The 18,495-nt window shown below is 40.1% G+C and overlaps 1 protein-coding gene across 3 annotated transcripts in view; it reads right to left on the minus strand.

The window, feature by feature from the left end:
• LOC121515309 (calcium-independent phospholipase A2-gamma-like) overlaps positions 1–18,495 on the minus strand; it is a 45,901-nt gene that overhangs the window by 16,941 nt on the left and 10,465 nt on the right. For all 3 annotated transcript variants that reach the window (XM_041796005.1, XM_041796004.1, XM_041796003.1), the window contains 3 exons: positions 16,626–16,797; positions 16,022–16,079; positions 15,466–15,660 (listed from right to left, as the gene is read on the minus strand). In XM_041796005.1, the coding sequence (XP_041651939.1) occupies positions 15,466–15,660; positions 16,022–16,079; positions 16,626–16,797 (425 nt within the window). The remainder of the gene's footprint in view (positions 1–15,465; positions 15,661–16,021; positions 16,080–16,625; positions 16,798–18,495) is intronic.

Raw genomic sequence — 18,495 nt, forward strand, 5'->3', positions numbered from 1 at the left:
CTAAATTAAACCCATAAAGCATTGTTTCACTGCTAAATTTACACCAAAAGATCTTAGGGTTGCTGATGGCTACTCTGACTTTCATCTGACTAGATCAAAATTGGGCAAAAGTATGATTAATGCACTCAGGCCTGCATCCAATAAGTAAAATCTACTATTGGACTGGGTAGCAAAACAGCCTAAAACATGGCTGTCTCATCACAAAAGAGATGAAAAATGGAGTAAACAGAGGAATATCTGCTTACATCAAGGACATGTAAACTCAGAAGAGATCCCTACAGTTTTCCAAAGATGGGATGGCCTGTGGATATTGACGTGGTTTCCTGGCATTGATGTGTGTATATTTTTGCAGCTGACAAAGCACACAGAGCATTTTATACATATAAAGTTCAGACAAATGGCACTAGGGATGTGTCTATCTTGTGTGGGTCTTATTTGCTGTTTTTAATCACCTTTTACATGCTTTGTTTAAAATGTTTTCATTGTGTTTCTTTTTCCCTCTGTCAATGTATTTTAATGACCTGTGTGAAGCACTTTGAATTGCCTTGTTGCTGAAATGTGCTATACAAATAAACTTGCCTTGCCTAAACTCCAAAAACTTTTCTAATCATTGCATCGTCATCAAATAATCAAAGGGTAGCTGAAAGCTAGTAAAAAGCTCCTGGGAGTTCTTTTAAAATTGTTATGAAACTGACAGAAATGAATACTGATGATTCTTTATGAGCTACAAAAGAGAGACCAAAAACAACAAGATTAATTATTTCTAAATAGTAATTATTTATTCATTTCAACACTGCCGTGGGGGAGGTTTTAGACACGCACCTTGCTAAAACAGACTTTTATTTTTGCATTTTCCAAAACCAAAAGATTCACTGCAAATGATGGGTTAGTAGAAATCTGAGGAATAGAAGAGGTATTGCTCTGATCACAGGGGGAACCAGGAACATCCGAAAACAAAAGTTGGTCATTGTAGCTTTAGGCTTCAGCTGATCACAATCCGTCAAACTGGTGTTACACAGGCTGCACGTGTTAAGTGAGAAAACATTATTATCTATATTTTAATTTGCTTGGATACTGTAGCAGCAATTTTTTTTGGTTAATTAACAAACTCAAAATCAAACCGACCACTGTGGCTTGGGGATAGTGGATCTTACAAGGGATCAAAAAATGTCAATGTCCATGCAACATCTAAAGTTTATGTTGTGTTGATTCTGCAAAATTTTCTTACAATTAGTGTTCTCATGGCGTGCTACTGACTGATGCTTTCCTCATAAAAAAACCATTCACCTTCCTTGGTGACCGCCCATCTTATCCTACCTGTCCATGATATGGATGTCACCTGCGTCTATCAGAATAAAAACATCAATAAATACTCCAAATGATAACATTAGTGATTTCAAAGTCAATCATCAAGGATCTCCCCCAAACAAAATAAACACAGAATAAATAAATTTGTAATTGACAAAACAGATGAAATAATGTGAATAGCTCCAAAAGATATACAGTGACAAGTACAAGGCTTGCAGTGTCACTTTTCAACAGCTTTTCTCCATCATCAGGTCACAACCATGCATTTAAAGAGGAGGACTACTGCCTGGCATTTACATGCCTCTACATGATACACAATTCAGTTCATCGTGTAATCAGAGGCGATATTTGTGCAAAGTTTGAACAAAATTCCCCAGAGCATTCTTGAGATACCAAGTTCACAGGCAAGGGATGAACGTGAGGCCCAAAGACCCTGACCTCTGACCCTCAAAATCTAATCAGATTATCCTGGAATCAGAGTGGGCTTTTGTGCAAAGTCAGAGGAAAACATTGCATTCTTGAGAGACTGAGTTGAAATGAATGGCTCAGTGATGCATTCATATGCACATTTTTATGTGCATGGACGGGCAACATGGAAAATAATGCATCTACCACAGAGGCATACAACAGTGGTATACTGATAAACGGATAAAGTTGGTAGAGTGCTGGACCGACTGAAGTGACCAGCGGAGGTGGGCAGCATGACTGCTACTTGGATCTGTACTTCCTAACTATCAACATTGGCTGAGAGTCCAAGTACCAAACTATTAGCTAGCAGGGCAAAAGCAGATAATACTAAAAAAAGCCACACAGCTGCACAGACAAACAAAGTTGAGGACTGTGCTAGATGTATTGGAAACCATCACAAACAAAGGCAGGTCAAACCTTTATTTCCACCGGGAGACCCCCAAACATAATGTTGCAACTTATTTCAGGGTTGGTGTTCTCTTGTTGTGATTAATACAGACTTGTGATGTGTGAGAGTTAATATTGCAGTACTGTTGAGCTTGTGGTTATTTGAGCACCCCTACCATAGAGTTAAATTCACATCACAGTGGCTATAGTCATTATAATTTCTCATTTTGCTTCTCTGACAGTACTGCTCTGAAGGGCGCTAAGCTCAGTCATGATTTATTATGAAGCTTCCCATCTCTCAAACCATTAATTAGGGGAACATTACATAAGCCTTGGACATCTGATTATTCCTCTCACAATAACAACACTGTCTTCAAGAGATGGCCATTCAATTGATTAAGTAGATAATTAGGTGGTTATAAAAGAGCAATCCTTTTCTTCTCATAACACTTTTAAATCTTCAAAATTATCCACACAGTTTGCAGAATGCAAACTTTTCTCTCTCCTTGTATGTAGTCAGAAAAGTAAATCTGCTCATTGAGTAAAATTAATTGCCTAAATGGCATCCGATCCACACAAAGGCCAGCATTGTGATCACTGAGGATGAGAATGACAGCAGCGTCAGTGTGGAGAGTTTCTCTCCTCAGCTGTGGTCAGGCCGAGTCAGAGGTCTTCATGCCGTGTTATGTAATCAAGCTGAGCACTTCTTCTTTTTGCCCTCTCCCCTTAGCGGCCCAAAGATCTCATTGAGCTTCAAGTCATCTTCCCAAGTTGTCAACAGAGGAGGGATCTGTCTCTGTGGGTGCCAGCTTGGCCCCAGGCAGGCAGAAAGATTGAGATTTGCTGTTTTGCAGCTACCTTTTCCCACACATTTGGAGGACACATGACCACACATGTACACAGGGTATTGAAACAATGAATCATCCATGCCAGCTGCAGCCATGCAGATTAAACTACGTCAGTTCCTTCAGTGATATAAATGAGTGCAGAACCCCCTAGCTCATATTTACTCAGCTTAGACTCCCTTTAGGCTTCATGTTCATGTTTGACAACTTCATATTAGAAAGCATAATTTTTCTGTCCATCATAATAACTCCTCTACTGGGCAATTTAAAGCTAATTTCCCTGCTGCACACCGGAGAGCTGGCTGTACACACGCGTGAATGCCAATACATTGTGATGCAAGGTGTGATTTACCTTTCATCTGGAGGCGAAGCAGTGAGGAGCCTGCAAAGCACGGTGCGCTGTGATGAGGCAAGGGAAGGTAAGAGACAGAGGAGTTTATGGGAAGGATTTATCCCAGTAGTCAGTCACACTTAGAGCACAACTTTAATGGGGTTTCTTCTGACTGATAAAGCTCCACTGAGGGACTTTCATTTTGGGTTGATTTTAGCTCACCAGTGGATAAAGTGGGACACCTACGACATCTTGTCTTATCTTGTCCTCTGCATATGTAAGTATCCTGTGCAGATTTTTTTGAGACCCTGCCCTCCAGCAAAAGGCTGCAGAGTATCAAAACCTGACCCCAAAACGAGTGGTGTCGATACAGGCACTGCAAAAAAGAAGCATAAAGGCCCATCAGTGCTCACATTTTTACATGTTTTATGGCATACAGACACAGACCAAACTTTGCAATATCACTGGAAATTGTGGCATCTTCAAGCAACAGTTCAAGCCAGACCAGCAAAACACAATGAATAAAAATACTTGGAGAAATGGAGGAACTTCTTGTGTAAAGACTGCATGAGTTGAATATAAACTCTTAACAAAAATATATGTTGTTACCTCGCCCAGGCACAGGGACAGACAACTATGACAAAACAGCTGGGAGGAGATCAGACAGTAACTGAACATCAGTTGGATGGCAAGAGAGAAGAAATAGAGGTCTATGTGCGACCTTGTCCTTTTGTGGATGCCTTTTTTAAATTTTCTTTTACAGTGTAAAGGACACGTGGGAGTATTGTATATATTATTCAAAACATGCATACTTATTTCCATACATAAGGGAAACATAAATGCACCTTAAAAGGCACAACATGTAAATAAACAGTAGGAGCTTCACAGTGCTACTCTACCCTGCCAACTCTGATGTATACTGATACTGTCTCTCAATGCTGGCTCGACAAAAGAAGAGCCTTGTCCAAGCATAACATCTATGTGACATTAACACTGACTGCAAGGTATAACAGAGACATAAAAACCCAGCCCTGAACTGGCAATGTAGAAGGGACTAAATGGGAAACAACTGAATCTTAGTGTGCTGTACATCAGGTTCTCAACTGGTGGTTTGGAACCCAAAAGTGGGTCATGGAGCTATTTTAAGTGGGTCTAGAATGTCTGCCTCCAAAAAAATGGTGGGTAAAAGTCTATGAAGTACTGAAAGCCTTTGTAGATTTATATTCAGAATGGGTAAATTCCAATGTTTCTACATATTTATCTCATTTTCTTTGGACAACAAAGAAAGCTCTTCTGAACCAATTCAATTAACTGCATTCATATAAAACACTGTAAAAACAATAAAACATTTTCCCACATTATTGAGATAATTCCTCAGAGTTTCTGGAGTATTACCAAAAATGTCAATCTAATTGCAACTTTTTTCTCCAATATTGCGATTATGATTTAATAAGCGCTTATTTCTTAAGTTCCTCAACTCCTGCATTTTCAACAAAAACAAGCTATAATTCATTCTATATTATAATCAACACAATATTAGATTAAACTAGAGTTGAATAATTTTGAAAAAATATCTAATTGTGATGATTTCAACTCATTTTGAAAATTGAATATGAACTGTTGTATTATAGGGAATGATAATGTTTATGTAATTCTCATATTAAAACGAAAAACATAAAAACTAAAGAAAATAGGATTTTTTGGCACACTATGCTAAAAAAAACATGGCACTAGAATGGTTGCATGATATATAATGCATAACATCTCTGCAGCAAAAAAAGAAAAAAAAAGAGTCTTAAACTGGCATTTCAACACAAATTTCAGGTTAAAGAAATACTGCGCCTTCTGTGATTTGAAAATTGCAGCAGGCCATATTGGCCATATATATTTACTCTAATTTGAAATTAATTTCCCAGCCCTAATCTTATCACAGCAGAATTGAGAACAATGTGTCTGTTTGTGCCTTCTCTTTGTTCAGTCAGCTATTTCGTCTATATAACATCCAAACTGGAACATATTTCATTTCGGTCAGCACTCATACATTTTACCCTTTTATTGCAAAATGGATCTACAGTTTTACTTGGTGGAGAAGGCTCTGCTCAAAAGATGCTCCCTGGGTCAGTCAAGTAGCATGTTTTTTTACTTTCCAGGGCTAGAACCACCTATGGATAAAACATTTATGACAATGTATATTGAACGCAGTAAATTTACTTCAAAAGCAATAAATCCATAGTATTGTATTGTATAGTAGTGTTGAAAGAAAGAGCTCTGATTGGCTGTGGGAGCCGGGAGGCGATAATTAGGATCAGCTGATTAAGGCTGGGCATATGACTATAATAAATAAATATGAGTGGTTAAGAATTTTCCAATATTCGGTTCCTGGTTTGTCATTGAAAAGATGGTGAACCTCTGCTGAACAACTGCTGTACACACTAAAAACAGCTGGGTTATTTTATCTACCCAACCATGGGGTTATGAACTCCTTAACCCATTATTGGGTTAGTATGGGTTATTTATATAGGATTTGGAAGCACCAAGCGTGATACAAATATCAACACGGGGAAAACCCGACTGGTCATCCTCTTGGAGAGCCAAGTTAATAAAAAAAGGTTTGTGCACAATGCATATCTAATTCACATTGTCTGTTTTGCGTTACCTTTTAAAATAGTATTGTGGCGTATTACTGGGTATTAATTTGTGCAAGGGAATTCACTCTTCTGATGTTCGTTAATGTTCATGTTTCATTGTGGGGGCTGTAATTGCGCATGTTTTGTTTTTTGGTTCATGTTTTTGGGGGGGTGGGGGTTCTTTTAAAGTGTCACACCATGAGCGAGGGGGTTAATGGTGCAGACTACACTGTCTGTATGTGTCTGTGTTGAAAAATAAATGACAGCTGCTTGTTGTAAGAGGGCTTGTCAAACTCATTCAGCTTGTCTATGGGCCATTCCTCACCACAGCTCACCACAGTATCATTATATTTTTGTAATAATTATAATATAATTAGTAATTGTATTTATCTTATTTTTTATTTAACCTTTATTTAACCAGATAAGACCTCATAAGACCGAACAGCACTAAAGGGGAAGTTGTTCTACTATTGTCGATTTCTTGTAATAATAAATGTTTTTTGACAATTTAAGTATTGTTTAAGTTTTTATTGCATAATATATATTTTGCATGACCAAATCTATCATGTATTTTGTTAAAGGTTTGTAGTTTAACAGTTTTATAGCTATGGATAGTCTATTGCAATTTGTGTTCTTATAGATTGTACTGTAATGTTAGAATTAATGAACAAATGTGTAGTTGAATGAACCCAGAATTGTAGTTAATTTGACTCAGCATTGGGTAGAGTATAACAAATATGTAGCTGAAACAACTCAGATTTGTAATTAATTTGACCCAGCATTTGGGTAGAGTATATAACTAATATGTGTGGTTGAATTTACTCAGATTTAGAGTTAATTTGACCCAGCATTTGGGTAGAGTACATAACTAATATGTGTGGTTGAATTTACTCAGATTTAGAGTTAATTTGACCCAGCATTTGGGTAGAGTATATAACTAATATGTGTGGTTGAATTTACTCAGATTTAGAGTTAATTTGACCCAGCATTTAGGTGGAGTATATCACTCATCTGTTGGGTTAAAATGGGCCAACCAACCTTGAAGGGTCAAATTAACTAATGCTGGGCTGGTGCTATTTTGACCCAGCGGATGAGTTAAAAACAAACCAAATTAGGTTATTTTTGACCCAACCTTTTTTTAGTGTGTACACAACCTACATGATGACATCTTTTCAACAGTTCAACCCAAGCACTATTTCTAGAATAACATGCTCTGCAAAAACATTTGTTTCAACACGTATGTAACATCAATATATAATTATATCAATATGTCTGCCAAGGGTAGGTATAGTCAAGGTATGTTCCTGGGAGAATAACTTAAAATCCACTTAAACACAAATCATAACTGCACTTGGTTGACTTATCTAAAGTTAAGATAACGTTTATGAAACAGTGAAAATTGAGCTTCATTAATTCAAGATGATATCACTGTTGCAATGGTTGGTTTGCAGAATTTAGCGGACGTTGGCAGTGCTAGCCTTCAATCCACTTAGCAGGTTAATGTCCACTCCTGTGCTGGATGCACTAATGCTTCAGTTTTAAGTAAGTACTATTACCTGACAAGCTCTACATATAACTTCTAAACCACGTCGTTCTAATGAAATGTGCTATAAGTTTGCTGTTGTTTACCTTCAGGTTAAAGAGCAGCATGACAGTAGCCATTAACTGGAGCCACAGTGGCTACTAGTGGAAGGCAGCCAAATTACAGTTTAGAAAGAGCATTTGACCAGGATTATAGGCTGAACTGATTAAAAATATCAAGAATTAGGTTAACCAACCAACAATTCTGGTGCTGATTACCAAGGGACCAGGCATTTAATTGTTTAGATGGCTACTTGTGCAAATCTTTAACATAGTCCCAATAATACTAGCTGGCAGATATTGGTCAAACTCCTAACAGATCTTATAAAAAAATGTAGTTGCTAATCATTTGTTTGAAAATGAATGTACTGTATACTTATACATAGAAAAGGAAATGACAGGAAATAGAAGTAATATGAGAACAAAAAACAAAATCAATGAGAGCTTGGTATACTCTAAGGACAGAGATCCTGAGTCTGTCTGGGTGGAGGAAGCCGTCTGCAGCAGGGCTCAATAGTCTGAGCCCCATCCTCCGACAGCCTCCAGGCCGAGATCTCAGGGTTTAACACGTGGAGGAGAGAGGCCAGGATAAGAAAGTGGCTAAAGCTGAGATTTATACCTCCCTCAATCCAGCACCTCTCCTCCTCTCTGCCTTATATGAGCAGCACTGCAGTGCTGCTGAGCATGTAATTTATGACCAATAACTTCACCTCCAGTGGCCTTTACGAGTGAAAAAAGAGAAGTGAAAGAGGTGATCCAAAAGGTTATGATTTCTGGAGCTGTGCTTTGGGAAAAGCACTTAATTATGTGAGACCCTTTGCCTGGTCCTCCTCTTTCCTCTCTCGGATCCACGCTGCCTGACTTCTTTAGCCAAAGCTGCCACATTTAATGACTTCTTAGGCTCATTTATGCCTCATTCCCTCCACTACAAAAAGTACGGGTGTGCTAATGTGATCTGCTCCGTTTCAGGCGGTGTGAAGTCTCTCTAAAGAGCGTCGTGCCATGTTGGGGCTCTCGAGAGCTTTTACTGGGGGTGGTGGTACACTGATGCCATGCCTCCCATTAAAGGCTGGCAGAGCTGGGTGTGAAAAACATGCTCCCATTCCTCCCCATCACCTCAGGAGACGCCATGGCAACTAGGCGGAAAAAATTGGGCCCTCCTCACCATTCTACGCATGCCCTGGCATCCATTGTGAAATGTCTTAAGTCTTCTTCTCCTGTGTTCTTTGGAGCAAAGATAACTGCGAGAGCTTTAATGTGGAACCTCCCTCCCTTCATCTTGTCTATTTTTTCCCTCTTTTCGTCTTGTTCCCTCTCACTAAGGCATCCTCTACATGGCAAGTGTGAGGCTATGATAAAACCATGGCTGCCCTGCTTCAAAGGTCTTGCTCCAAGTTACAATTTTCCCTGTGTTACCAGTTTGAATCAGAACTTCTGGCTCTGTCAGAATCCCAAGAAGCATCATGAAACACAATCACAACTTTTTTTGAAAATGCTTCTTGAGAATTCCGGCATTCATTGAGCACATGGCATGGCGATTCTTGCAAACAAAAGGATGATTGTTTAGGGTCTGAATTAAGTGGAGATCTCCGTGGGCGTTGATGAAAAAAGAGCGAGATGCCTAACTCGCCGGGGAATCCTTACATCACACAGGAGGCATGTTCTGCTCATGACTGATTTCAGTGGCAGACGGAGACAGCAGATAAAGTCATCACAGTGGGTGGCATTTTGAAACTGGCATAGCTAACATGGTGAGGGAAAAACTGTTGCAACATTTGAAAAACTAAAATACATGTTTTGAGTATTTTCAATGCAAAAACTGAAATATTAGCAAGTGTATGTGTCTAAGTTCTGGTCAAAAATATCTCAAATATATATCACTTTTCAAGAAACCTTGAAAAACCAAGTCTCACGACAGGCAGTCTGCAAAGCGGACAAGAACAGAGAAGTTGAGGAAGAGGAAGCTGACATAGCGGACAATGACAAAAAGATGTTAAAGTGGTCGAAAGTGTGGCTTAATTTCCCAAAATGTGGTTTGTACAGCACCTTGCATGAACGGTGCAAGGCATGCATCTTTTGCACAAGAACTGTTATTTTTTACAAGATTTAAATTTATTTTTATACATCTAGGATCCAGAGATTAGTATTATATTCATTTTAAGTTTAATTTTTGAAAGAAATTGAGCAGTAGTACTGTATTCTAATTCAAGTTCAGAGATTGAAGATCTAGAGAGCAGTTTCTTTTATTTGAGACATTTCCAGCAATAAAGAGAAAAACATTTGTTGCATAAATCAGGCTTAAGTCAGTCAGTCAGTCAGTAAGTAACTCACTGAGTGAGTGAGCCTAATTTATAAGCCTTAAACCTGATTTATGCTTCTGCGTCCCATCGACAGCATACACCGTTGTTGACCACTCGAAGTTCTGCATCGAGGGAACGCGTCGCTCTGCAAATCACCGCCATGTAACTAGGGGGGTGTGGCTGTGTGTGTGGTTTCAGAGGGGTCACATCCGAATCCTTGTTTATCTTCTGTCACAATTATTTGCCATTTGGCAGTCCTTGAAGTGCTTCAAGGAGGAGTTGTAAAGGTGGCCGTATTTCCTAACCTCCTCGATTATTCTCTTTTCGACTTGATCCATTGTTGAAACACTCGCACTGCTACACAAAAACTTTAAAAATGGCGATGTTGCAGGAAGAAAGACTACAAAAAGCAACTGCTGGAAATGATGTTTTGAGTGGACCAATCACAGCCCTTGCAGTCTGCGTCGCCGCGACACGTAGTTTGGATTTTTTGGAGCTGCGCATCTTGCTACGGTGTAAGGGCCCACGTCGATGCAGAGGGCTACGCGTAGCTACGCCGTCGATGCAACACAGAAGCATAAATCAGGCTTTACAAGACAGAGTTGTGTTTGCTTGCACTGAGTGCTGGCAGTGATGGCTGCCTCCACTGTGTTAACTAGAGCCATACATACAGAGTTGCGGTTTACTTGTGCTTACTTGTGTTGAAAGCCCTCTAATGGCTGCCTAACCTTGCAAAGCAGATGGATACGGCTGTTTCCTAGTTTCTCACTGGTGAATCCATCTTGCAAAGCTCCCATCTCAGAAAGTGACAGGACCAATCAGTGATGAGGGGCAGTACTTTCAGGCATGGCAGAGTTGTGACGTAAGCAAGCAGGAACAAGAGGCCTGTGCAATTATGGCAGAAGAGATTAGCATGGATGCTGCTAAAGCGCCAGTTTTATCAGAACTTGACGACATTTCTTCGTTAAAAGAAGAATAAAGAACAGCAGTGAGTTGTTTTCTTACTACGTCACGTGTTTTGTTGCTCTGATTGGCCCGTAAAGATGTGACAGACAGAACGTTCATCCAATCACACTCCGAGTCTTTTCAAAGCCTCTGCCCTTTCCCAAATGCTTAGTATGGAAAGTTTTTCTGATTGATGTGTGAAACAAATCCATGACAGCATGTAACTATATACATTTAAGAAGCCACAATAAATGTGGCTCACAAAAAACCCAATAATGACAGATATGCAAATATTATAATTTGCAAATATGCAAAAGCTGATGTATCTATGTTCAAGTCTCCAAAACGTCCTTGTCCCCAACTTTTCAAAACAAAATCCACCGAGAAAACAGGCTGAAAAAAGCAACAAATGAACTACAGCTCAAATCTCCCAGGAAATGTCAGTAAAATCAAAACAGCTCCACAAAATATTCTCTCAAGATTTTATTAGTCTGAGAAAAACAAGAGCAAAGTTTTTGCTAAATCTTGACTGACTCTCTCTGCTTGAAAGTTTCTTTAAGAGAAATTAAAATGAAGAAAGACTGTGACTGATTTGTCATCAGATATGTTTAATATATATATTTAACATCTGATGTTGTCTTATCCTCACACAGTATGTGGTTCCCTGCTAGCGGCTAACAAGTTTTGGAAAAGCAGCTCCATAATTAGACTGTCTGTCTTTCTCATTCTAACGAGGAACATGTACCAGTCAAACCGTTGTGTGTGATAAAGGAAACGCTTGCCGGATCGGGCTAATTTATTCTTCTCAGAGTGGGAAGAGACCTACTCGACAGCATGCTGGGGAAATCTCCAACCACAGGTGTGTTTTCATCAACCAGTCTCTTTCATTCTGACCCCCCCCCCACCTACACAGCTAACACAGCTTCCAATTAAAATGTGGATGCGTGTCAACACAGGATACTGCCTTTGATGTAAACACATGCTCGTTCACGTGTGCTGGCTTTACGCTGAATAAGTCAATCTCTGCTAAACATCTGTACTCGAGCGTCAATCCGAGGAGATGCTGACATCTGGATGAGGCAGGTCAAAGTCAGGCTACATCCAAACTGAAAACTGAAAAAGTAGAGCAATACAACTTCAATCAGAGTGTCCCCATCTGTTCTTATCTCTTTTATCTCCTGGTAACTTTTTAACAAAATGAAAGTCACATGTTTGTTTTCTAAGCTTCTAGCACTCCCAGAGTTGTGTGGTTTCTTATTTTTGTGCTCCCTACTGAAAAGATAAAGCCAGACAGAGCGGCGATAAGTATTGATCAGTACGGCGCTAGAGTGGGCTGGTGGTTTGTTATGTTTCTGATGGCTAATGCGTACCTGTTTACAGGAGATGGATTTAAGTGAAGTGATTAAGTGAGGTGTGTCTCGCTACAACTCTCCTCCTCACTCCACTGCCGTCAAAATGTAACTGACTGGAAATAAACACTGACAGTTCGGAAATGGAGTCCCTCCCTTCCCAGTGCTCGCTGTGCGGAGAATTTTTCTCATTAGGCTTCTTCAAATCCTTCAAACGCTGCACAGTCAACACTGACTGTACACAGCGTTTAAATCCAGCATCCCTTACAATAAGCCCTGTATTACTCTAGCTGAGGGATGCAGTTAAGTTCTCACAAGGTGTGTAAATATAGGGTGTGAATGAGAAGCATGGTGTGAGAGACAGCATGAGTGCAAAATAAGCCTTTAAAGGGAAACTGAAGATTCAATATCACAATATTTCACCAGCTTGGGGATAAGCTGTGGATGCTTACTGGGTATGTTTAGGACTTGTTCATGGATTCTTTTCATGCTGAAAAGGTTTAACTATCTGAATTTTACAGGAAAGGGTTTATCATTTGTGAGGATGATTTGATATGTTTCAATTGTTGTTGGCAGTCCCTCCTCTTGAATGTCTTTTTATCATGTTTTGTTTTACAAACATCATTTTGCATACAGAGGATATAAACTCCCAGACTGCAGACATTTTCCCTCACATTTCACCATAAAAAAACAAATCAAAATTTGTCCAACAAGTGTCTTAAACAACCTCTGCTCTAACTCAGCAGTGAAGCCTACTTGGTTGCTTACATAAAACTGATGCAACTCAGCAGATGCATGCCAGTGGGTGACTGGTTTGGGCCAGTTTTCACAATAAGCAGTAAGCAGATGTCCATAAAAAGACCTAGGCCATGCAGATACTGATGATGTTTAAGAGATGCAAAAGCAAATCATTTATGTAAGAACTTAAGCTCTGTTGGAGTTACAGTGGCAAGATAAAGTATGTGAAGCCTTTGAAATTATTTGCATTAATTAGTCATTAAATGTGATCTGATCTGTACCTAAGTCTTTATTGAACGCAGCCATTACAATTTCAAAGTGCTGCTGGAAAAAGTAAGTGAACCCTGGATTTAATAACGGGTTGAACCTCCTTTGGCAGCAATAATCTCAACAATGCATTTCCAGTAGCAGCTGATCAGACCTGCACAACATTCAGGAGGAATTTTGGACCATTCTACCTTACAGAACTGCTTCAGCTCACCCATATTCTCAGGCTGTCTTTCTTGAGGGCATCTCTACTTGATTCAGGTGTGGGCTATGACTGGGCCACTTCAAAAGGTGGATTTTCATTTTTTGAAGCCATGCTGTAGTAGAATTACTTTGAAGTTAAAGGTCATTGTCCTGTCGGCGTCACCCAACTTCTTCTGGGCTTCAGCTGGCTGACAGCCCCCTTGACATTATCCTGCAGGATACCTTGATAAACTTGGGAATTCATTTTCCCATCCATGATGGCAAGCAGCCCAGGCCCTGAGGTGGCAAAGCAGCCCCAAATCACGATGTTCCCTCCACTGTGCTTCACTGTGGGGATGATATCCTCATGTTGGTATGCGGTACCCTTTTTACGTCATACATAGTGCTGCGTGTTCTTCCCAAACAATTCCACCATAGTTGAGGTAGAGTGTAAAGATGTTCCTTGGCAAACTTCAGGAGTTCAGTGATGTTATTTTTGGAAATCAGCGGCTCCCTCCATGGTGTCCTGTCATTTGACATCATCCCTGTTCAATCTTTTGCTTATGGTAGACTCATGAACAGAGATGTTGACTTGTTCCAATGATTGCTTTAAGCCTTTAGCTGTTACTCTAGAGTTTTATTTTACCTCCCTGAGCATTCTGCACTGTGCCCTTACCCTGGACTTCAACTGAGGCGGTGCTGCAGACTGACTGCATGCCCCACTGTCCATCAACACTCACTTCCTGCGTTTGACGTGCAGCATGGAGCAGCACCGCTAGACCTGCTAGACCCGTGAAACCGAGGTGTTTTGCGGTAGTTACAGAATCACAACTGGCTGTGCGAGTAGAAACTTCTTAGGTGATATAAAACATAACAAACACAAATGAAGCTATTGTTCTAAACCGCAGGAGTAGGATGAACTTGTTTGGATTTGTCTCTGTTTTGTCCTTTCATGTGGATTTTTGTGCTTTTACCATGGGTCAGTACCCTTTATAAATAAATGTGCTTCCTCTTGCTCCTCTGACCTGTTGACTACGGGCTCTGCTATGCCCCATTATGACGTTTTGTCGATGTAATCAAGTGAAATACGGTTTGTCTGACATCAACACAGACTATTCTATTCTGAAATCTAACAAGATATTCTAATTTGGTCTCAGAAATACTTCCTGCCCTGTTTGATTGGCTCTGTATTGAATTTATGCGAAGTTCAGTGTATCTGCTGCAGAGGGCTCTGGACTGCCAGAGCTCTGACGAAGCAGAGATGCAGTGCAGCAGAGCTGGTGGAAGCAGAGACGGACCGAACACATATCTTGTGTAATTTAAGGGTTAGAGTCAACCTGGCTGGGCGCCCACTTCTGGGGAGAGTGGCCATGGTACTGAATCATCTCCATTGGTGGACAGCTTGTCTAACTGTGGACTGGTGAATACCTAAAGTCTTTGAGATTACTTTATAACCCATTCCGGTCTTATGCAATGCAACAATTCTTGATGAAGGTCTTCTGAGATCTCTTTTTAGTGAGGCATGGTTCACATCTGCAAATGCTTCTTTTGAGGAGAAAACTTAAAATCTGAGTGTTTTATAAGTCACACAAGCTCTACACCTGGCTCAAATCTCACATCAACATGAAAACAATTTTTGCTGCTGAGCTAAAGCTAGGCACCCCAAAGTAGAATAAAAATCACAGCCGCATAACAATTCCAAAATTGCTATGAGTCATGATTTATTTGGACAAAACAGGCAAATCAAGGCAAAATATAACATTTAACTTTCCCATATTGTGGAACTATCCTTTTTCCAAAAGCAGGTGTAAGATTGGCAATGAAATAAGGCTCTTGAAAATCCTTCTTTAAATACTGTAATATTTTGGGTCACCCCTGGTAATCTCATTAAACTCCACCCCTGGGTCAGTAGATTGAGGCATTACAAACTAATAAACAGAAATTGTAAGTCTTCTCACAGATCTTGTCGGGTTTTTTCAGGTCATCAGAGGCATTCATATTGATGCCAGATATGTGAAAACTCCTTGCAGGAGCTTTAACCTATAAAATGTGTTTACAGATGATATTTCAAAGATAAACTGTATATTTTAATCATCACCGTGACTAGTGTGTGGTACTGCTGTAACTGCGACTTACCTGGTGCAGATCATTTCCCAGCGTGAACTCCTGAAAATACCCAGGAGCAGCTGACGTGGCGCGGATGGCCTGCCACAGCTGATGCTGGCAGCCCCCCAGGTAGTGAGAGCGCAACCCCGGCAGCAGGTTGTAGTTCCTGAACACATATGCCTTCAGAGGGGTGCCCCGGTTCACAATAGTGCTTACAGCTGCCACCTACAGGAGGAGGAAATGACATACAACATGATTTTCCCCTTTTTTAGCATGAGGTGGCACTTTAAGAAGGCTCTAAAATGCATGTGTAAGATGTGCTGACATTCTGACAGATCCATTCAGAATCCTCTCTGTTGTGTGAGCCTCGCAGGAGTCTGCTGACATATGAAATCCTATATACTGCTTTATCCACACTGTCTTATATGGCTTTAGAAGGTGTTTTCTTTCCGTGTGTAATGCAGCTGTTTGCTAGACGCTGATAGAGAAAAGAGCTTTGTTTGTAATCTCCCAGTAAACAAAGAAAAGCAAAAGCTCAGTGGTCAGAGCCAGAACAGAATGAGTCAGAGCGTCTTCTGTGACTCACCTTGGGGCATTCAGGGTTTCTTGAAGTCTCCACAAGGAGGTGAGAGCCCATTTTCTCTCTGCGGAGGGGAAGATAGGATGATGTTATTTTCTGGCTGACTTAATTTTAGATACAAGTATGACTTGCCTCAGATTCATTTCTGCAGGATTCAAAAAGACCTTCTGGTTGCAAGCTAATTGAGTTTGAAATCAATTTTATGAGTAGCATAACTGTTTTCAAAGGACCATTCTGCTGTTACAAAAGAATTTAAGGTCATGCATAATAACCTTTGTATCCTTACAAGACTGCTTGCTGTATTGAGGATCATATCAACTCAAATATTGAGAGTAAGAACATCTGTGTGGATAATTTTCTATAATAGAGCAGTATGACAACAATGCTAACAGGGAAATAATAAAAGCAGGCATTATGTTTACTTGAATCTTCTCTCTTACTTTCATTTGTATTTTACAAATATCTCCATGCTTTCACTCAAAATGTATTACAAATAACTAGATTTAAAAAAAGAAAAAGGTATAATCAACATTTGCCATGAAATTTCAACATGTTACCAAAGCTCAGTCACCACTACCAGTGAATAAACTACCAATGACAAATCACTGACTTGAGGATGTTCTCCCAGGCTTCGCTGTCATAAAAAGCATGACTCCAGCCCATCTTCACAGTGCCGACAATGACATTCTGCTTGAACACGTCTGAACCCAACTTCCTGTAAAGATCGTCACACTCGTTCAGCGGGATCTGGAAGACGCCCAGCATGAATCCAAGGATAGCACCTAAGATAAAGAAACACAAAAATTAAAAGAGGGGAAAGTAAATGACAAAAAATTGTAAGCAAATCCGCTGAAGTACAACTCAAATTCCTGGAAAGTTGGGACATCATGTAAAATAAAATGCAAACATATTTTAATGGTTTTCAGAATGTTAGGTGCTTTTGCACATGCACCCAAAATCCTCCTGAGGTTTTTGGGTTGTGCACAAGCAGCTAAATCTTTCTGTCTGACTTTAGCCGGGAGGTTTCCTGTCAGCCTCCTTCAGAGATTTCACATGAAGTCAAGGTGAGTTGATGTGAAATGCAGCTGGAGCAATTCAGGAAATTCTACCATGATCAAGGAGGAGGTATGATGTTCATATCCTTCAAGAAGTCTGGGCCTGAGATCACTTGAGGGTGTGAGATAGACTGAAGTGAAGTAGAAAAACTGTCCTGTGGTCTGATGAGTCAAAATTCAAAATTCCTGACGCTGGTCTAGCTCTGCTGGTAGAGGAAGTGTCCATATAGAGAAGCTAGAATTCTCATCCCACTGGTCTCAAGATCAATTTCCAGTCCTGCTGCTATTTGATGCATGTCATTTCCCACTATCTCATCCCACACTTCCTATCTCCTTTCAGCTGTCCAATCAAATAAGGCAAAAAACATGGTCCAAAATTCAAATTTGGTTAAAAAGATATTGGACACCATGTCCTCCAGGCTACAGAGGAGAAGAACCATCCTGCATGTTATCAGCACTCAGTTCTGTGATGGAGCAGAGGTGCATTAGTGCTCATGGCATGGGTAACTGGCACATTAGTGAGGGCTCCACCAATGCTGAACCATATACAGGCTCAGGAGCAATATTATGCTGCCATTAAGACAAAATCATTTACAGGGAAGGCCTTCCAGCAAGACAGTGCCAAACCCCATTCATCAAATGTTACTGCAGCATAACTTTCATGTCAGGTGGATCCATCTTGCAAAGCTTGAAGCTGAAATTCTTCTTCCTGGCTTGCGAATGACCAGACTAATCAGAGTGTCATTATAGAGGCGGTTGCTACAGACATGGGATGTCCAAACCTTTTCCACTGAGGGCCAAATACATAAAAAATAGAAGTATGGTGGGGCCACTTCCATAAACCTCAATTCTGTAAAAACAATCTGATGTAGGTTAAGATCTGCTTGCTAACTGAGTATGCCTCAATTGACAGTTAATGGCTGACAAAGCAATAAACAATCAGTCTGGAGGAATTTGAGGAGGCCATTCAGATTTCAGCAGCCCTGGTCAGCTCTGTCTACCACTGGCTCCGCCCCTGGAACGCTATTGGTACAACTATTTGCTGCCTTAAGCCATGAGGGTGTTATAAATGAAAATACCGTTATTATTTTTGTTGCCAATATGCTTACCATTTACAGTGTTGTCTCATTTAGTAATGACACAATATATATTGATAAATAATTTTTGTCAAAATGTTTGTTTACTAAATCAGCATAGTAGCATGGCCTTGTGCTGAAACTACAAAGCAAAACAATACAACCAATCACAAGCTTTATGTTCTGATGTGAACCATATTTCATTTTATTTTTTATATTTGCTGTGGGCCAATCAAAAATGTCCGATTGGCCACCCCTGGTTTAGCTGAAGCAACTGCAAGCCTGTAAATACTGGAAGCTGGTGAGGATATCAGGGTGGATGCAGCTGTAGTGGCCGTTTTATCAAACT

Source organism: Cheilinus undulatus, linkage group 9 (genome assembly GCF_018320785.1).
Source record: "Cheilinus undulatus linkage group 9, ASM1832078v1, whole genome shotgun sequence".
In the NCBI taxonomy this organism is placed as follows: domain Eukaryota; kingdom Metazoa; phylum Chordata; class Actinopteri; order Labriformes; family Labridae; genus Cheilinus; species Cheilinus undulatus.